The 17,144-nt window shown below is 42.0% G+C and overlaps 1 protein-coding gene across 1 annotated transcript in view; it reads left to right on the top strand.

Annotated features, from left to right (window-relative positions):
• TDRD1 (tudor domain containing 1) overlaps window positions 1-15,229 on the top strand; it is a 40,710-nt gene extending 25,481 nt beyond the window's left edge. Inside the window, exons 18-26 of the mRNA XM_037063819.1 lie at window positions 473-643; window positions 2,763-3,035; window positions 3,591-3,710; window positions 5,863-5,979; window positions 9,307-9,474; window positions 10,335-10,562; window positions 11,170-11,216; window positions 11,299-11,391; window positions 14,872-15,229. Coding sequence (XP_036919714.1) covers window positions 473-643; window positions 2,763-3,035; window positions 3,591-3,710; window positions 5,863-5,979; window positions 9,307-9,474; window positions 10,335-10,562; window positions 11,170-11,216; window positions 11,299-11,391 — 1,217 coding nt within the window. The 3' untranslated portion in view covers window positions 14,872-15,229. The remainder of the gene's footprint in view (window positions 1-472; window positions 644-2,762; window positions 3,036-3,590; window positions 3,711-5,862; window positions 5,980-9,306; window positions 9,475-10,334; window positions 10,563-11,169; window positions 11,217-11,298; window positions 11,392-14,871) is intronic.
• Window positions 15,230-17,144: the final 1,915 nt, after the last annotated feature.

The following is a 17,144-nucleotide window of genomic DNA, read 5'->3' as shown; positions in this document are numbered from 1 at the left end:
ATCTCTTTACTGCAGATTTATTGTTTCTTCTGGTCACTCTGTGCATATTTATTTTGAAAATAATTTCATTGTAAATTTTTTTCTATTTATGTTTTATATTATTTTGCCAAGGAATAAGGAAAACAATCTGTCCATAGTGGTGAGAGCATTAGAAGTCTTTCAGATCGACAAAGAGGTTCAAGTTTACTGTCTTACCTTCGCATCCTGCTTGTTTAAGGATAGGTGGAGAATGAAGAAGTCTTTAATCTGTATCAGATGTAAAAGCGTGGTGCTGTAAACACTTTGGAGATGTTCTAAAAATTGATTTTGAGTGCTCTTCTTCTAGGGACTTGCAAATGAAGCACTAAAAGGCATCATCTGTGGAAGAGAGCAGATTTATTAGCTCCTACACAAATGATGTCTTTTCCAAGATAAAATTTCCGTTGTTAACAGAAGGAAATATTCCATGTTATGAACTCTGTGTTAAATCTAGGTGACGGGAACTGGTATCGTGCGTTAGTCAAGGAGATCGCGCCAAATGGAAACGTTAAAGTGCATTTTGTGGATTATGGAAACATCGAGGAAGTTACTGAAGACAAACTCCGAATGATCCCATCAGAGTTTTTAAAGCTCCCGTTTCAGGGGGTACAGTGTTGGTTAGTAGGTATGATACAGAATAAGAAATACTCTTTACTGTCCTAATACTTAGAGTGCATAGTGTCTAAGTGTTAATATGTATAATTTTAATATTTTGTGTGAGTTACAAGATCTTGCATTGTAGTATGAAATTTCAGAATGTGAAGATACCGGCCAGACCTACTGTTGACGTCAGAGTGGCGAAGCAGCCACTTCTCCATACTTGTGATCTGAGTGAAAACCAATGTTTTCTCACAAAAGCATGTTGCTTCTAATAATTTATCCCGGAGAAATAATCGTGAAATTTGACAAAGTTCACCTTCAGGGAAACTTATTAATAGCAAATCGTAATAGTAATGGCAAAGAGTAATGTATTTGCTATTATTAACAACAAATATAGGTTGATTTGCTATTATTTGCTGTTAATAATAGCAAATCAACCTGCATAACCAGTAGGAGGAGAATGGTTAAATGACACTCCAGATAATGGTCATGGGGTTGCTGTGAGGATTAATGGAAATGTTCAGAACAGGGCCTGACACCCAAAGTTCTGTTTGACTCTTTATTATACGTCCCTAAGAGCGATGTTGAGTATGTGTCATTGATACAAAGAACCGTCCGTGATTTACTTGAAGAAGGCAGGTTATAAACGAGGTGCTGGAGAGCACTGTGACTGACCGGATAGGCTCTGGAACCTACTCTGATGGCTGTTAGCAGAGAGGCCTCCGGCAAAGTACTTAAACTCTGTGTTTTCTATTTCCTATCTGGGAAACAACAGTACCGTCCTCAAAGAGCCGTGAAGAAACAGAGGGCTAAAAATATAAAAAGCTCCTAACAGTGCTTGGCATTATACCCATAATAGCTATTATTATTATTAAAATTTCTTTACAAAAGAAATACGAGACTATTTGTGCAAGTGTGTGTTTCCATAAAAACTGGAAGGTTAGCCCTGGCTGGTGTAGCTCAGTGGATTGAGTGTGGGCCCGCGAACCAGAATCGCGGTTCGATTACCAGTCAGGGCACATGCCTGGGTTGCAGGCCAGTTCCCCACAGGGACCAGTTCCCAGCAGGGGATGCACGAGAGGCAACCATACATTGATGTTTCTCTTCCTCTCTCCTTCCCTTCCCCTCTAAAAATAAATAAATAAAATATTAAAAATACCAAAATGTTACCAGTAGTCATGCCAGGAAATGGACACTTCTCTGTGTTCTTTTGCTTATCTGTTTTCTTCCTACTTCTTTTGCACGAAGTTCATTTCAGGTTATAGTTTTAATTACCATGTCTTATGTCAGTGATCCTTAGTACGTGGCCCCAAACCAGTAGTGGCAACATGAGAACTTGATAAAAATTCAGATTCTCATGTGCCATCCAAGGCCTGCTACTAAATTGAAAACTTGGTGGGACTCCAGAATCTGTTTCTGTAAAGCCCTCTGGGCAATTGACATGCATACTCGGAAGTTAGAGAATCCTGTTACAAATAAGTGTATAAGGCACAGATGTCCAAGAAAAATAATTTTTGGCTAAGTAAAATGACATTTAATTTTTTTTCTTTCATTGATTCTAGGGAGAGGGGAAGGGAGGGAGAAAGAGAGGGAGAAAAACATAGATGTGAGAGAGAAACATCGATCAGTTGCCACCTACACACACCCCAACTGGGGACCGAACCTGCAACCCAGGCATGTGCTCTGATCAGGAATCGAACCTTCAACCTTTCAGTTTGCAGGATGATGCCCAACCAACTGAGCCACACTGGCCAGGGCTAAAGTGACATTTTAAAGTTATGATTAGAAGACTGTCCACAAAGGTGAAGTTGTGTGGTTGAGTGACCAGCATAATTGGTCACTTATGCTTGCGTATGTAACAGGACACAGAGGCGGCTTCTAAAAGAAATGTTATTTCTATTTTGGCCTATTGGGAAAATGCAGGTGCGATACACTAGTGGGGAAGGTAGGGAAAGATCCTGATCAGTGTATTTGCAAATGCACTGTTGGTACCTCAGGAATGAAGGGTGTAGATACAGACAAGATACTCAGTGTTGCTGATCTAATGATACACTTGGCAAGGACCAGGTCCTGAAAACCACTGACGCAAAAATACTGTACAGCTTGGGTGCAGGGTTCTGTTTAATGGTGTTCGTATTTGCCAGATGTACAGCCTGGAAACCAACCCTGGACTAAGGAGGCCACAGCAAGGTTTCAGATGTGTGTGGCGGGGGTGAGACTGCAAGCCCACGTGTTTGAGGTCACTGACAGCGGAGTGGGGGTTGAGCTCTCCGACCTCTCCACTTGTTACCCCAGAATAATCAGTGACGTGCTGATTGAGGAGCACCTGGTTTTAAAAGCTTGCTCACAGAAAGACTTCTCAGAAAACAGACCCGTCAACAAACATAACCTTCCAATCGACAACCCAGGGCATCGAGGTAACGTTGTTAAGTCATTTACCTGTTATTTAAATTTATGTTATCCTTTGTCTTTGTAGGCCATAAAACCTTTTCTGTTTAGAATGACACAGTTTTCCTGTAGAAATATGCTTTGTGGAAATAGATTAATAAAGGGCTATTAAAGTCAACTTAATATTAATTTATTGAAACACGGTTTATTAAACAAACATTATACTCATTTTTAACGTTACTTATCAGGTGAACTTGCATCATACAGCTATGTATACCTTAATGCTTGAATACATTTAGAGTTGCATTAACTACACTACCGAAGTATAAATGTGTTACAGAAGCACAATACCGCCAAGACTGCAGTAGTTCAAGGATTCGCATTACAGGTTGGACTGTTTTGTAATGCCCATGGAATCGCTAAAAAAAACCAGATTGTTTTGTGAAAATAGAGATTTTCATTTTGGGAACTTGGGGATGTTGATAACCTGCAGCTGATGAAGAAATGAGGGAATAGGTGTATTACCGGGAAGGAATACAAACGTGCGTCTGTTGCATGGAGACCGACGTGTGGTGTGTTTGCAGCCGGCCCTTCAGCTGAGCCGTGGCGGACGATAGAATTGCCAGTCAGTGAAACTGTAGAAGCAAGCATACTAGAAATTATAAACCCGAACTTATTTTATGCTCTACCAAAGGAGATGCCAGGTAAGCAATTAAAATTTGAGGACTACTTTTGATAATCTTTTTAAAATGTATGTCTTATTGTTAATGTTATTACAGTTGTCTCCACATTTTCCGTTTGCCTACTTCTACCCGCCAAGGCATCTCCCACGCTGCTGTCCCTGTCCGTGGGTCATGCATATGTGCTCTTTTGTTAATCCTTTCGTCCAGTCCCTGTTCCCCTCTCCTCTCTGACAGCTGTCAGTCTGTTGCATGTATCTGTGCTTCTGCTTCTGTTGTGTCTGTTAGTTTATTTTGTTCACTAGATCCCACATATAAGTGAGATCATATGGGATTTGTCTTTCACTGACTGGCTCATTTCGATTAGCGTAATAGTCCTTGGGTCCATCCATCATGTCCCGAAAGGTAAGAGCTCCTCCTTTTTCGCTGCTGCGTAGTATTCCATTGTGTAAATGTACCACAGCTTTTTTATCCACTCATTTACGGCTGGGCACCTAGGCTATTTGCAGATCTTGGCTATTGTAAATAATGCTGCTATGAATACAGGAATGTATACATTCTTTTGAATTGGTGTTTCGAGATTCTTAGGATGTAGTCCAAAAAGTGGAATTGCTGTGTCAAAAGCAAGTCCCATTTTTACTTTTTTGAGGGAATTCCATACTGTAGCTGCAACAGTCTTCATTCCCACCAACGGTTAACTAGGGTTCCCTTTTCTCCACATTTTCACCAGCACTTGTTTCCTGATTTATTGATGGTAGCCACTAATCTTTTTAATTATAAAATGAAAGTGCTTATCTGAACTCATTAGGAATTGGGGAGAGGAGGAGGGTGATGATTCTGTCTCACGCAAGACTTTAAGGAAGAACTGATACTAAACACTGCGGGCAAATTTACCTGGCAGCCCTGGCTGGGCGGTTCAGCTGGTCGGACCGTCAACCCCATGTTCCCGGGTGTGGGTTCCATCATCAGTCAGGGAGCATACAAGACTCAGCCAGTGAAGGCGTAGATAAGTGGAACAGCAAATCGGTGTTTCTCTCTCTCAAATCAATAACAAGACTTAAACATTTGCTTATAAAAACACAACTGCACATACAAATAGAACGCCCTGCATTCAGCACCTGTTCAACCTCGTCGTTGGTATCTACAGCTTTTTATACCAAAACAGTGTCCTTAGGTACTGTATTAGTTTTTGTTTAAAAATGTATTTGTTTACATTGAATTATCTTTACTAAGTGAACCTTCTTTAACCGTTTAAGAGCATTTGAACCAGAACTTTATTATATTGGAAGGATACTTTGTAGTTTGTGACTATAGTGTTACTGTACCTTTAGAAACTTCTAGAAATGTTTTACACGGGACCTAACCATGAAGAGGCGTAGTATATAAGTATTTTTAATTTTTTTGTTTCACGGAAGTTTACAGTTTTCTCTTCATTTGCGTTTATCCTGATAGTGTAGATTATAGTGTAGAAGGTGAGTTAGTACAAGTTGGGTGGCGGCCAGTCGGAATAACTTGCAGGTCCTGTAAGATAACTCTAGGCAGGCCTCAGCAGTAACGTGCTTCAGTTCCATTCCACTGCATAAAGCGAGTACTGTAGTAAAGCGAGTCACACGGATTTTTGTTCCCCAGTGCATACAAAAATAATGTTTACACTCTACTATAATCTATAAGTGTGCAATAGCATTATTTATAATGACAATGTACATGTCCTAATTGAAAAATACATTATTGCTAAAATATGCTGACCATCATCTGAGCCTACAGTGAGTTGTAATCTTTTGCTGGTGGGTCTTACTTTCAATTTGTAAAAAGTACGATATCTGAAGTGTAATAAAACTAGGTATGCCTGTCCAACTCACTCAGTGAAAAGTACACCAAACACTTGTAAAAACACAGCTTACGGACTTTTCATAGAGCGAATGCACCAGCGGAACAACCCCAGCCAACAGTCAGCCGCTAGAGGCTTCTTTCTTGCCCCCTCCCTGCATGGCACCCCTTCGGCACACAGTAGCCAATGGGGTTTGACTTATTTTTTTAAATATATGTTCTAATACAAAAAGGTTTTTTTGAGTGATTAGATTTGACATTCTTTTGAATTTTGACAAATCTGAACGTGTCTACTGTATTTAAATAGTAGCATTGAAAATACTCACGAGAGAACGTGTTTATGTTCCAGAGGATCAGGCAAAGCTGTGCGCGCTGACAGCTGAGTTGGCAGAACACTGCAGTGCTCAGAGGGGCCAGCCGCCCTGCAGACCGCGGGTGGGAGACGCCTGCTGCGCCCGATACACAGGTAAGGTTCTTCCAGGGAAGGCGTCAAAGGGAAAAATCGTTCTGTTCTCTTTTGCAGGAGATTATTTGGATCATGCTATTTTAGATGCATATTTCATTTGGTTAGAGAAGTTGGAGACAAGGTCCTGGGTTCAATTCGGTTTTTCTGTGCCATAACCACAGATGATGTGCAAAAGGCAAGGGTATAGGGGAAGATGTGCAAATGTGTCAGTTCTTCTGGGTAGGTAACCAGCTCTAGGTAACATTCTCTATGTGGTGGATCAGTAACGTTACGTGTACATGCAGAGGGAGTGCAGATCATTTATAGAACTCTATTAATGTACTAAAAATACAATTAAATGCCCTGGGGAGTCAGACTTATTGGACTGGGTATACTTTATTCTGTGGTTGTTTACTAGTTCATGTTAACAGGTTTGTTTGTTTTTTTGTTAATATAAATAACACTTGTAGTGAATTTGGGGGTAGAAGTTGGATAACTATAAATACTATAGGCTGGGTTTTCAGGAATAGACTTTGGGGTCAAAGGCCATAAATTGTTTTGTAAGTTCTGGGAGCCGGTTGCTCTCCGGCCGTCTTGAAGGAGTGCACAGGTGCTCGAAGTCCGTGAGTGGGCCGGTGTCATCCCTGCCTTTGGTGTGTTGCCCAAATAACATTCCTTTTTAAATTTAGATTTACAGTTTTAGAGTGTATTATGGTTATCACCCCAGTTCAGTAAAATTAGAAACTGTATTCTGCTTAGTTCTATTTTTCTTTTACATGACAACTGGTTGACACTTTTTCTTTTCTTCCCAGTAGCAATATGTTGTAATTTTTGGTTAGGGTAAGTGTTCCGCATTACTTTATTAGAATTGTATGAACACCATTCATAGCCTAGCCATACAGTATACTAAAATTACATTTTTCTTTTGCAGCCTATTCTGTTACTACTGTTCTGTATACTTTCACTAACATCTCCTGTTCCCTGCGTTAGTGTAACTTCAGCCAACACTTAATGTACTTCTCTCATCTTTTACCATATCGGAGGCGTCTTCAGCCTTCTTACCTGCCCCTCTCTAGACAGCTCGCCCTCTGGACCCGAGCTGTCATCCTGGAATTTGCCCTTCACATCATGCGGGGGGTTGTTCAGCATCACCCACCCTTGCTTCTTGGGTTTCTTGTCCACCCACCTTGTTAGCCAGAGTCCTCCCTTCCTCACCTCGCCTTGCTTTCTGGGTCCCTTACTTTTGATTAACTCTCATATTTGAGCATATCCCATTCTCCAGAAGCGGAGAACAGGTACCTATGTAAGATGAATTTTCTGTTATGCCTGTGTTGGAAAAAGTATTTATTCTACCCTACAGTTAGTGGATAGCTTACTTGGAATAGTTAGTCTAGGTTGGAAATCATCTTTTCCTTACAATTTTGAAGGCATTGCTTTCCTTGTCTTTCAGCAGTTGGTGTTGCTGGTCAAGAGGTAGATGTTGTTCATATTCTTTTTCTTTCTGGACCTTCTAATCTCTTCATTCTGTTTTGAATTTTATGATGTGACTTTAGTATTAGATGGGCCATTAAGTCTGAATTTCATGAGCTTCTCAGTTTTGAGAAATTTGCCTGAGTTATCTTTTATTCCTTCCTTTCATTTTCTGTTCTTTTGGGAACTTGAAGTATTTTAATGTTGGACATGAACTCTTATGCCAAATTTTCTCTTTTCTGTTTCATCTTTTTAATGTTTCACAGGAGATTTCCTCAGTTCTGAGGAAAAAATCTCATCCTTCAGAAACACTGCCCCCAAATAAAGTATTATTACACTGTACTCAAATGCAGACAAAATATGTATTACCAATGTAGGGGAAAAGCCAGTTCAACCACTATGCTTTAAATCAAGTGTTTTTTCAAGCTTCAGTCTATTCAGAAACAATAGAAAATACAGGTTTCATCTGAAGACGTGTGTGTAAGCACTCCCACCATCTTCATGAAAAGAGGCCCATTACACAGACAAAAAGTAAAACCACATGCAAGTTAACTTGACTGGCATTAGCACGGAATTGCAGATGTTCCCTCACTGCATGTTCCTCAATCTATGAAACAGACTATACAAAGTCTATGAAATCTATGAAATAGATTTCATATTTTAATGTTGGACATGAACTCTTATGCCAAATTTTCTCTTTTCTGTTTCATCTTTTTAATGTTTTGCAAGAGATTTCCTCAGTTCTGTCTTCCAACTTTTATTTCCTTTTTGATACTGCATTTTGGGTTTCAGTAGCTAGTTTGTTTGTTATCTCAAGTGTGTGTTTTTCATACTGTCTTGGCCTTATTTCAAGATTTGAAGGCATTTTTCCAAGGATGTCAGTATCATTCGTTTAAATTTCATGGTCCTCTCCCTCCTTCTTTTGTCTCTGTTTCCTTGAGTCACTATTCATTAACTTTGGACTTACCTTTCTTGTGAGGACCTGTCCTCAGATATTTGGTGATCCTTTCCACTTACTTAACCTGGGGTGCCACGGAGTTCACTGGGAACTCCCTCGTGCACGGCCAGAGCTTGTGCACTGGTGGCCTTCACTAGAGAGTGATCACACCGTGCAGTTTCAGGGGACTCCTGATGGTCATATCTTGAAGAGCTTTTGCTTGGGGTGGTGCTCGCCTGCCCGGAGTGCCTAGCTTGTCTGAATGTGTCATTGGTCACCTCCCTCCTCTGCTCAGCCACATGGTCCCCGGAGCAGAGGTGGCCAGGCCCATCCTGTCTGGAGAAGGAGTGGGGGCAGTTGCCTGGGAAGGGGGAGGGCGTTCTGAACCTCACTAAAACATGCGAATGTAAAACTGATCATTCTCTTCAGCAACTTTAAAAATGAGTGTAAATGTGTTTATACACTAAAGTCTGTTCGGATGCTTGGGGGGTAACTGCTTCTGATAGCCATTCCTCACTTTCAGCTCCATCTTTACTCCTTTTGAATGGTGAGCACCACTTACTGAACCTTGGTTGCCTGGGCATTTGAGATGCAAACTGGGATGCGTTTTAGCTTCCCCATGGCCAGCTCTGGTTGAGCTCTGCTCAGTCATTTTCATTCATGCGTCTGCTTTCTTTCTCTCTTCCAGTATTCCATTGTCCTCTCTTGTTCTCTGTCCTTGTGATTTTGTCTTTGTCATTTTAATACAGTAACTGTCTTTTTAATAAGGTCTGAAAAAAAGTACAGGTGATGCTTATATTTAATCTGGCTGTTTTGGCTTGAAATCAGATGTCTTGGGGTGAGTTTCTGAGTGATGTAAATGCCACTGTGAATAACCATCTCAAGAGAGGCAGGGGGCCGTTGGATGGAGCTTCTTGCCTGAGATGCCATTGTGTTTCCAGGAGATGATTTCTGGTACCGTGCTATCGTCCTGGCGGCCTCAGAGACGGAGGTGAAGGTGATCTACGCAGACTACGGAAACATCGAAACTCTGCCTCCTTGCAGAGTGCAGCCCATCTCCGCCAGCCACCTGCAGCTTCCTTTCCAGATTATTAAATGTTCATTTGAAGGTAGACAATGCAGTCACTTTCCAATTTGGGTGTCTCTGGGTTGTTTTTTGTTTTTGTTTTTCCCTGTTTGTTTTACAGCTCTAAGTCGGAATCAAATGGATATTTCAAGTATAACTGCCCAGATTTCTGAATACCAAGGAGAGTTTACAAAGAAGTACCATCTTTTATTTATTTTATTTGTTTCCTCTTTTATTCTCACAAAACTATATTCAGTTGGTCCATCTTTTTTACAGATAGTTTCAGAGTATCAAGGTTCAGAAATTGTTTCGCCCCAGGTTGCGAAACTGGTGAGTTTCAGGGCAAGGATGACCAGGCGTCATCTGGCCACTCATATGGAGGTCTTTCCTCTCTGTCACGGCTCTGTCATTAGAGACTGGTGACATTCAGGTGACACTGTTTTTGGCTCCCTTATTGTACATGTTATTATCTGTATACATTCAACTCTTCAGTTGGAATATATATGAAGTGAACTGAAGTATTAGAGTAGAGTTTTACTCTCCCGATTTCTTTACCCAAAGGTACGAACAGGTAATAACACACTGATTGCCTCAGAGTCGGCTTTTGCCTCGGACGGTTGGAAAATGATTACTGCTTTCTTCTCCCATTTGGATGTGAGGCCAGGAGGCAGCCATTTGTCTGTTGTGGCTCTGTGGGCCTAGACTAGTTAGTGCTCGACACATAATAGGGATCAGTGGGCGTTTAGTCAACAAGTTTGTTCTTTTTCTAACGCAACAAACAGGGCACACTTAAACCTAGCTAAAACCAGCCAGCCTTTTCCTTACTACCCTTAGATAATTTATCTAAATACTAGCTTTGTAAAGAGACTTGAACATTAACTCTAATGTTTATTTTTCCCCCAGGACTAATGGAATTGAATGGAAGCTGCTCTCACTTAGTAATAGAGCTACTGAAAAGTTTCATGCTGAATCAGCGCGTACTGCTGTCTGTGAAAGGCATCGCCGAGAATGTCCACACCGTGTCGGTGGAGAAGTGTTCTGAGAACGGGGCTGTCAGGGTGACCGATAAGCTGGCGATGTGTGGTCTGGCAAAAAACACCACATCTAGAAAGCAAAATGCTTTAGACAAAGGTATTTGTTCCAGACTCAACCATAAGTGTAACTGCAATTGAGAGCAGAGGTTGTCATTTTAATTGACCTGATCTTTCCTTCCTCCCCGTGGCCACACTCCTGTCAGCCTCCTTCTTGATAAATCCAGTGCCAGGGCTCCAGTTCCTGCTACTGCCTCGAAGGAACCTTCTAGATGCAAGCAGGCCTCCCTGTCCAGACTTGCCTTAGATTAGGCTCAGCAACATCGCCAGTAGAATTGGTACCAGGAACTTCAGAAATGTCAAGCATTCCAAATTACTTCCAAATTACTTTTGGTCCTGATCAAAGTGAGGAAAGCTCATATTTTTGAGATAGGATGTTACATATCATGAGATAATGATTTGGCAGGCCTGCTCTCGACCAGAAAGAGAGATCACGTAAGTGGTAGGTGTTAGACATATGGGCAGTCATTTAGTAAAACCCAGGACACAGTGACGGATAACAGGAAAGCCCAGCTGAAAAGTTAACTGATCGGGTCCTTTGTGGTTGGAACCCGTGGCCGAGGGGCAGGTCCGCATGTGTTCTGACTCCAGGATTTGGGGGTATGTCGTGCATGTGTGACCTAATGGCTTTTTGTATTTGCCTTTAGAAAAGACGAACAGGATGAATTGCTGCTGCTCAGAATTACAGAAACAAGTGCGTTCACTTTCCTTTAAGTGACATTAGCCTTCTCACATTTTTGAGAAATTAAATAATACTACTATTTCTTCATCCATAGGTTAAAAAACATGAACAGATTCTTCTCTTCCTCTTAGACAACCCGACCAATCAAAATAAATTTATTGAAATGAAGAAACTGTTAAAAAGCTGAGTAAGTGACATCTGATTAGTTCTGCCCCTTCTGTCGCCGCCAGAATGCAGTGGGGTGGAGCCGATGGAGTGGAACACATCTCTCTGTGAGGCCGCGGTTTCCTCTGTGAGCTAGTGGTCTGCGGTTTGGTTGTGTTCTTGCTGTCTTCCCGAGTCTCACTTCCTTTAACACTACGAACGAACCTGAGTCCAGGGGCTGTTCAGGTTGTGGCCGCCTCTCTGGGTGGCGGGGGTGGGGGGTGACTTTTGAGGGTGCTCGTGTTCATCTGTGGAGGGGCTGGTGAAGATTGTCGTGAGGTGAAGGTAGCCTGAAGTCCTCCATGTCCAGGTGTGAGACTAACTCTCACTTGAGCCCGTGGCTGTGACAGCGCCAGCGCTTTCTGTGAGGAGGACCTAAGGGGTCAAGAGTGGAAGATGAGCCGCACTGATGGTGTGTTGCCTTTCAAAACAAAACATAGTCTCTCCTTTTGGCTCTGGTGATTGTGGTGGTTAAAAGACAGTATTGGTGAGTTTGAAACTCTAGTTCCCCTGTGATTGTCCCCTGTTACTGTTAGGGATCCTTTATTTTAAGATGGCCCTCAGAAGTTATTGTTCTTTATGATCAATAAATGGCCAGTTAGCACTTCTTTTTTTTTTTAAATACTTTATCTATTTACCTTTAGAGGGGAAGGGAAGGGAAGGAGAGAAGTATCAATGTATGGTTGCCTCTCATGAGTCCCCCGCTGGGAACTGGCCTGCAACCCAGGCATGTGCCCTGACTGGGAATCGAACTGTGATCGTGTGGTTCGCAGGCCCATGCTCAATCCACTGAGCTATGCCAGCCAGGGCCCAGTTAGCACTTCTGATCAAAATGAAGTCTTTATCACTTTGAGTCAATAGAATTCCAGCCAAAAGGAAAGGGCTTTGACTTAATGCATCAGATTGCAAGTGCAGCTGTATCAGACCTGTTGCAAGCAGCTCGTGCTGGTCTCTCCTGCGTCATGAGAGCCTCAGGTCAGGACCTGCTGAGTCTACTGTTTCGCGTCTGTTCCTAAGAAAGTATGACTGAGTTCTCAGGTAAATGTCATCAGTGCAGGGTCAACAGTGTTGATTCTCATGATTTATTTCCTTTACAAGTTCTGGTTTATTATGTAAATAAATAATATTTATGTAAATAATAAACATTTTTACATTTGCTAATCTATTTTTATTTTTTATAGTTTACATTTAGCAAGTGCTTTTTATTTTCTAGTACATTTTATTGATTTTGCTATTACAGTTGTCCCATTCTTTTCTCCCTTTTATCCCCCTCCGTCCTGCAAAGCATTCCCCCTGCCTCCCTTAGTTCACATCCATGGGTTGTATATACAAGTTCTTTGGTTTCTCCATTTATTATACTGTTCTTAACCTCCCCCTGTCTATTTTGTACCTACCAATTATGCTTCTTATTCCCTGTACCTTTTTCTCCACTCTCCCTCCCTCCAAACTGATAACCCTCCATGTGATCCTCATTTCTGTGATTTTGCTCCTGTTCTAGTTGTTTGCTTAGTTTTTGTTTTTAGGTTCAATTATTGATAGATGTGAGTTTGTCGTTATTTTACTGTTCATATTTTTCTTTATATCATCTTATTTTTCTTAGATAAGTCCCCGTAATATTTCCTATAATAAGGGTTTGGTAATGATGAACTCCTTTAACTTGATCTTATTTGGGAAGCGCTTTATCTGCCCTTCCATTCTAAATGATAGCTCTGTTGTATTGAGTCATCCTGGATGTAGGTCATTGCTTTTCATGACTTTGACTACTTCTTTCCAGCCCCTTCTTGCCTGTAAGGATTCTTTGGAGGAGTCAGCGAATAGTCTTACAGGAACTCCTTTGTAGTAACCATGTCCTTTCTTCTTACTGCTTTTAAGATTCTTTCCTTATCTTTAATATTAGGTAATGTGATTATGATGTACCTTGGTGTGTTTCTGTTTGGATCCAACTTCTTTGAGATTCTTAATGCTCTAGGCTTGCATGTCTAGTTTCTTTGCCAGATTGGGGAAGTTCTCCTTCATTATTAATGTTCAAATAAGTTTTCAGTTTCTCGCCTTTCTTCTTCTCCTTCTGGCACCCCTATGACTTTCAGAACTTTTAAAGTTGTCCCAGGGGTTTCTCAGTCTCACATTTTTTCAAATTCTTGTTTCTTCACTCTGTTCCAGTTGTATGTTTGTTTCTTCCTTTTATTCTAAATTGTTGATTTGAGTCCCGGTGTCCTTGCCTTCACTGTTGGTTTCCTGTGTATTTTTTCTTTGACTTTGTATAGATTTCATAGACTTGTAAGTCCGAAGACAGAACTGAGGAAATCTCTTGCAAAACATTAAAAAGATGAAACAGAAAAGAGAAAATTTGGCATAAGAGTTCATGTCCAACATTAAAATATGAAATCTATTTCATAGATTTCATAGACTTTGTATAGTCTGTTTCATAGATTGAGGAACATGCAGTGAGGGAACATCTGCAATTCCGTGCTAATGCCAGTCAAGTTAACTTGCATGTGGTTTTACTTTTTGTCTGTGTAATGGGCCTCTTTTCATGAAGATGGTGGGAGTGCTTACACACACATCTTCAGATGAAACCTGTATTTTCTGTTGTTTCTGAATAGACTGAAGCTTGAAAAAACACTTGATTTAAAGCATAGTGGTTGAACCAGCTTTTCCCCTACATTGGTAATACATATTTTGTCTGCATTTGAGTACAGTGTAATAATACTTTATTTGGGGGCAGTGCCTAATTGTAAAAGAACTTTTCCATCTGGTCACGTAGTTCACCTTCACACTTGAAAAGAAAGCACGACTCCATTTTGTAGGTGAGGCCATTGAGGCTCAGAGAGGTTGAATGGCGGCCCAAAATCACACGCACAGACTGGAAAAGCTGAGTTCTCTCTACTGCCCCCTGCTGCTTACCTGCCTGCTGTGCTGCTGTTTAGCACTGTTCTGAAGGATGAGAAAGTAAGGGGTTATATTATTAGAAAAGATTGCGTGTGTGGGTACTTAAGCATATTTCCTTTGTTCTAGTGGAAATTTAATTGACTGTTTAGTACTTTAAGTTTTTCTTCCAAGAGAGAGAAAATGTGTTTTAAATTTGTTTTGTCATCTTGGGAGAAATTTAGTTTGTTAGTAATTATAAAATTGCTCTACTAGGAGTGATATGTTGGTGAGAACATAAAATTCTGTGACCTTTTGCTCAGAAGTGCTAAGTACGTACTTCGGCACACAAGTTAATGTAAACTAGTTGTATCTTTGAAGGCGAGTGTGAACTGCAGTATTTTGTGTTGTGAAGGGGCCTTCCAGCAGCTGTAACAATGGCACTGCTGTGGTGCTGGCGACTTTTAACGGGCAGCTCTGATGCAGTGTGTAATTTCAGTTAAAAGTAAGCGGCCTGCTTGCATTGACACTTAACCTAGAAACCACGGTGACCGAGTTTTTGTGTACAGCATAGTGACAGCTGACTTTTCTCTTTCAGAAACAGTCTTCTGGAGACAAGCACTCCGGAGAGTGGGCGCGGTGAAGGCTGGACTCGGGAGAGAAGGGGCAGCGGCCCGTGTTTTCGTTGTTGGACCCGTTTCTGTGTCTGCGTTTCCTTTCATGATCTTTGTGCCTCCACTTCTGTTTGCTCACGCCTCTTCCGTTAGGGTGGGTCGTTTTATTTTCTTCCTCTAAGTTCTTCCAAATAAACAAGCCTGGCATAAAAGATTCATAACCAAATTCATGGGAATACCAGGAAGGGGTACATAGGGGCTTTCTACTGTATATATAACTTTTTATTGTGTAAAAGTACTGAAGAAAATAGGACTCCATGGTAATAATGGGTAAATCTAGGTGATAGATACACGAGCTTTATTATTTTTTGGACTTTTGTGTATGTTTGTAACATTTCATAATAAAATACGCCCTGCTCTCCCTGTCGTCATCCGCCTCTTGCCCGTAATAAACGTTCTTGGTTTGTGTTGCCCCAGTCTCTGCTCCTCTTTTCCCGTGCATGAGGAGGTCGTCCACCGCCTGCTCTCCTTCGTGACTTGGCTCACGTTGCCTTTGGGCATGGAGTCTGACCTTGGGCAGAGAGCCTGTCCTTGGGCATGGAGTCTGACCTTGGGTACAGAGCCTGTCCTTGGGTATGAAGTCTGACCTTGGGCTCTGGACCACTCTAGCTGGGGAAGGAACTTCCTCTTTCTGCCCTTGCTGTCCTTACCCTTCCAGATATGTAACTACTTACATTTTTTATTATAGATAGAATTTGCCATCCAACTTGCCGTTTTGTGGAGCACAGTTTAACAATGTAAGTTAAAAATTTAAATAAGAGCACATATTTTTCTTGAAGCACATAATACTAAATTCTCCTAAACTCGCATGTGCACAGTTACAGGCCAGCTGACCTATTCTGTCAGCCCCTGAGTGTCTGTCTGGGAATTTTTCCGTAATCTGAAGTACCAGCCTGTCCTGTGACGACAACCTAAGAACGTGTTTTCACAACTCAAAGAAGAGACTCTAAAGACTTTGTTGTTGCTGCTGTTTCTCCTGAGAGTGCGCGTCAGCTCGCCTGTTGGAGTGAATGGGATCTTCGTGTGAGAGTTGCGCAAACGTGATGTGTTTACATGACATAAACGTTTACCCTGCTTTGCCCGGTACAACCCCCTCACTCCCCAGCCAGGTCCCTCCTGTTCTCATGGCCAGCATTTCGCTCCCTTCCCTTTCGTATCTGCGCGTTCCAGGAGCCCTGGGTGCACAGTTTGTTCATTCTCTGTTCCATCGCAGCTGCAGTGCAAGTGCAGATGAGAACCACAGAATCACAAAATGTGCCTTTTTATCTTGGAGCATGAGGGAAGCAAGTCAGAGAACACATAAGAAACCTGTCAGAGTTCCCCCTACTCCACAGCATTATATGGGAATTTGAATACAAACCGTTTTAATTACATGGAGTTTACTGTTGTTTGGTGGTTCAGTTCCCTGCCTTGTTCCCAGGAAGAACTAACAGACTCTGTAGAACTGATCTCGGAGAGAGAGAGAGAGAAGGGTTAAGTGTCTCCTAGATTAACTCCATGTTAATTAAAATACCGGGCCGCCAGGTCTTTATTTCTAAGTAGATTTAAGACTTTCCTCTGTTAACATTCATTTCACAAATATGTAGTGAACTCCAGCCACGTGCCTGACAGTGTGTGTGGAAGGTGCTGTATTGATCCTTTGATAGGGACGTGCGGCCCATCATACCCGCCAGTCCCTCGTAGTACCTGGTTCAGGCTAGACAGTAAGTTGACTAGGGCAGAAAACAAATAGCCAAACGAATAGATTATTCCTCGGTAGAGGCCACGTGAGTATGAGACGACTTAGTTTCATTTTGCCAGGGAGAGAGTCCCGTCACGGATTAAACAGCGGTGACCAGGAGTTGAAGGGAAAGACGTTTGCCGTGCCTTTTCTTTTGCTAGAGTCCTTTTGGTGCAGCTGGAAATGTAAAAGTCTCAAAACTGTGTGTGAGGGTGGTGGATACTGTCCAGTCGAGCTCTCCTGCTACACGATGCATCTCCGAAAAACCAGTAATGTGCGGGTCCTTACCGCAGGCCCCACACTGCCGAATTCTGGGGGAGGAATGAGGTCACTGAGAGGCGAGCTCCTGGGAGGCCGCCAGCCCAGAGCGGGGGACCACTTGTGTTCCCAGTGGGCTCGCCACCAGCACAGCTGCTGCCTGGATTTGGCGGACTGAGCTCCTGGGGATGAGCCAGAGTGACACCTGGGCTGCTCACC

This window comes from Sturnira hondurensis, unplaced genomic scaffold, assembly GCF_014824575.4.
Source record: "Sturnira hondurensis isolate 20B ecotype Veracruz unplaced genomic scaffold, ASM1482457v3 Scaffold0014854, whole genome shotgun sequence".
In the NCBI taxonomy this organism is placed as follows: Eukaryota; Metazoa; Chordata; class Mammalia; order Chiroptera; family Phyllostomidae; genus Sturnira; species Sturnira hondurensis.
The sequence above is the reverse complement of the archived record's forward strand: the minus strand, read 5'-3'. Positions and strand labels throughout refer to the sequence as shown.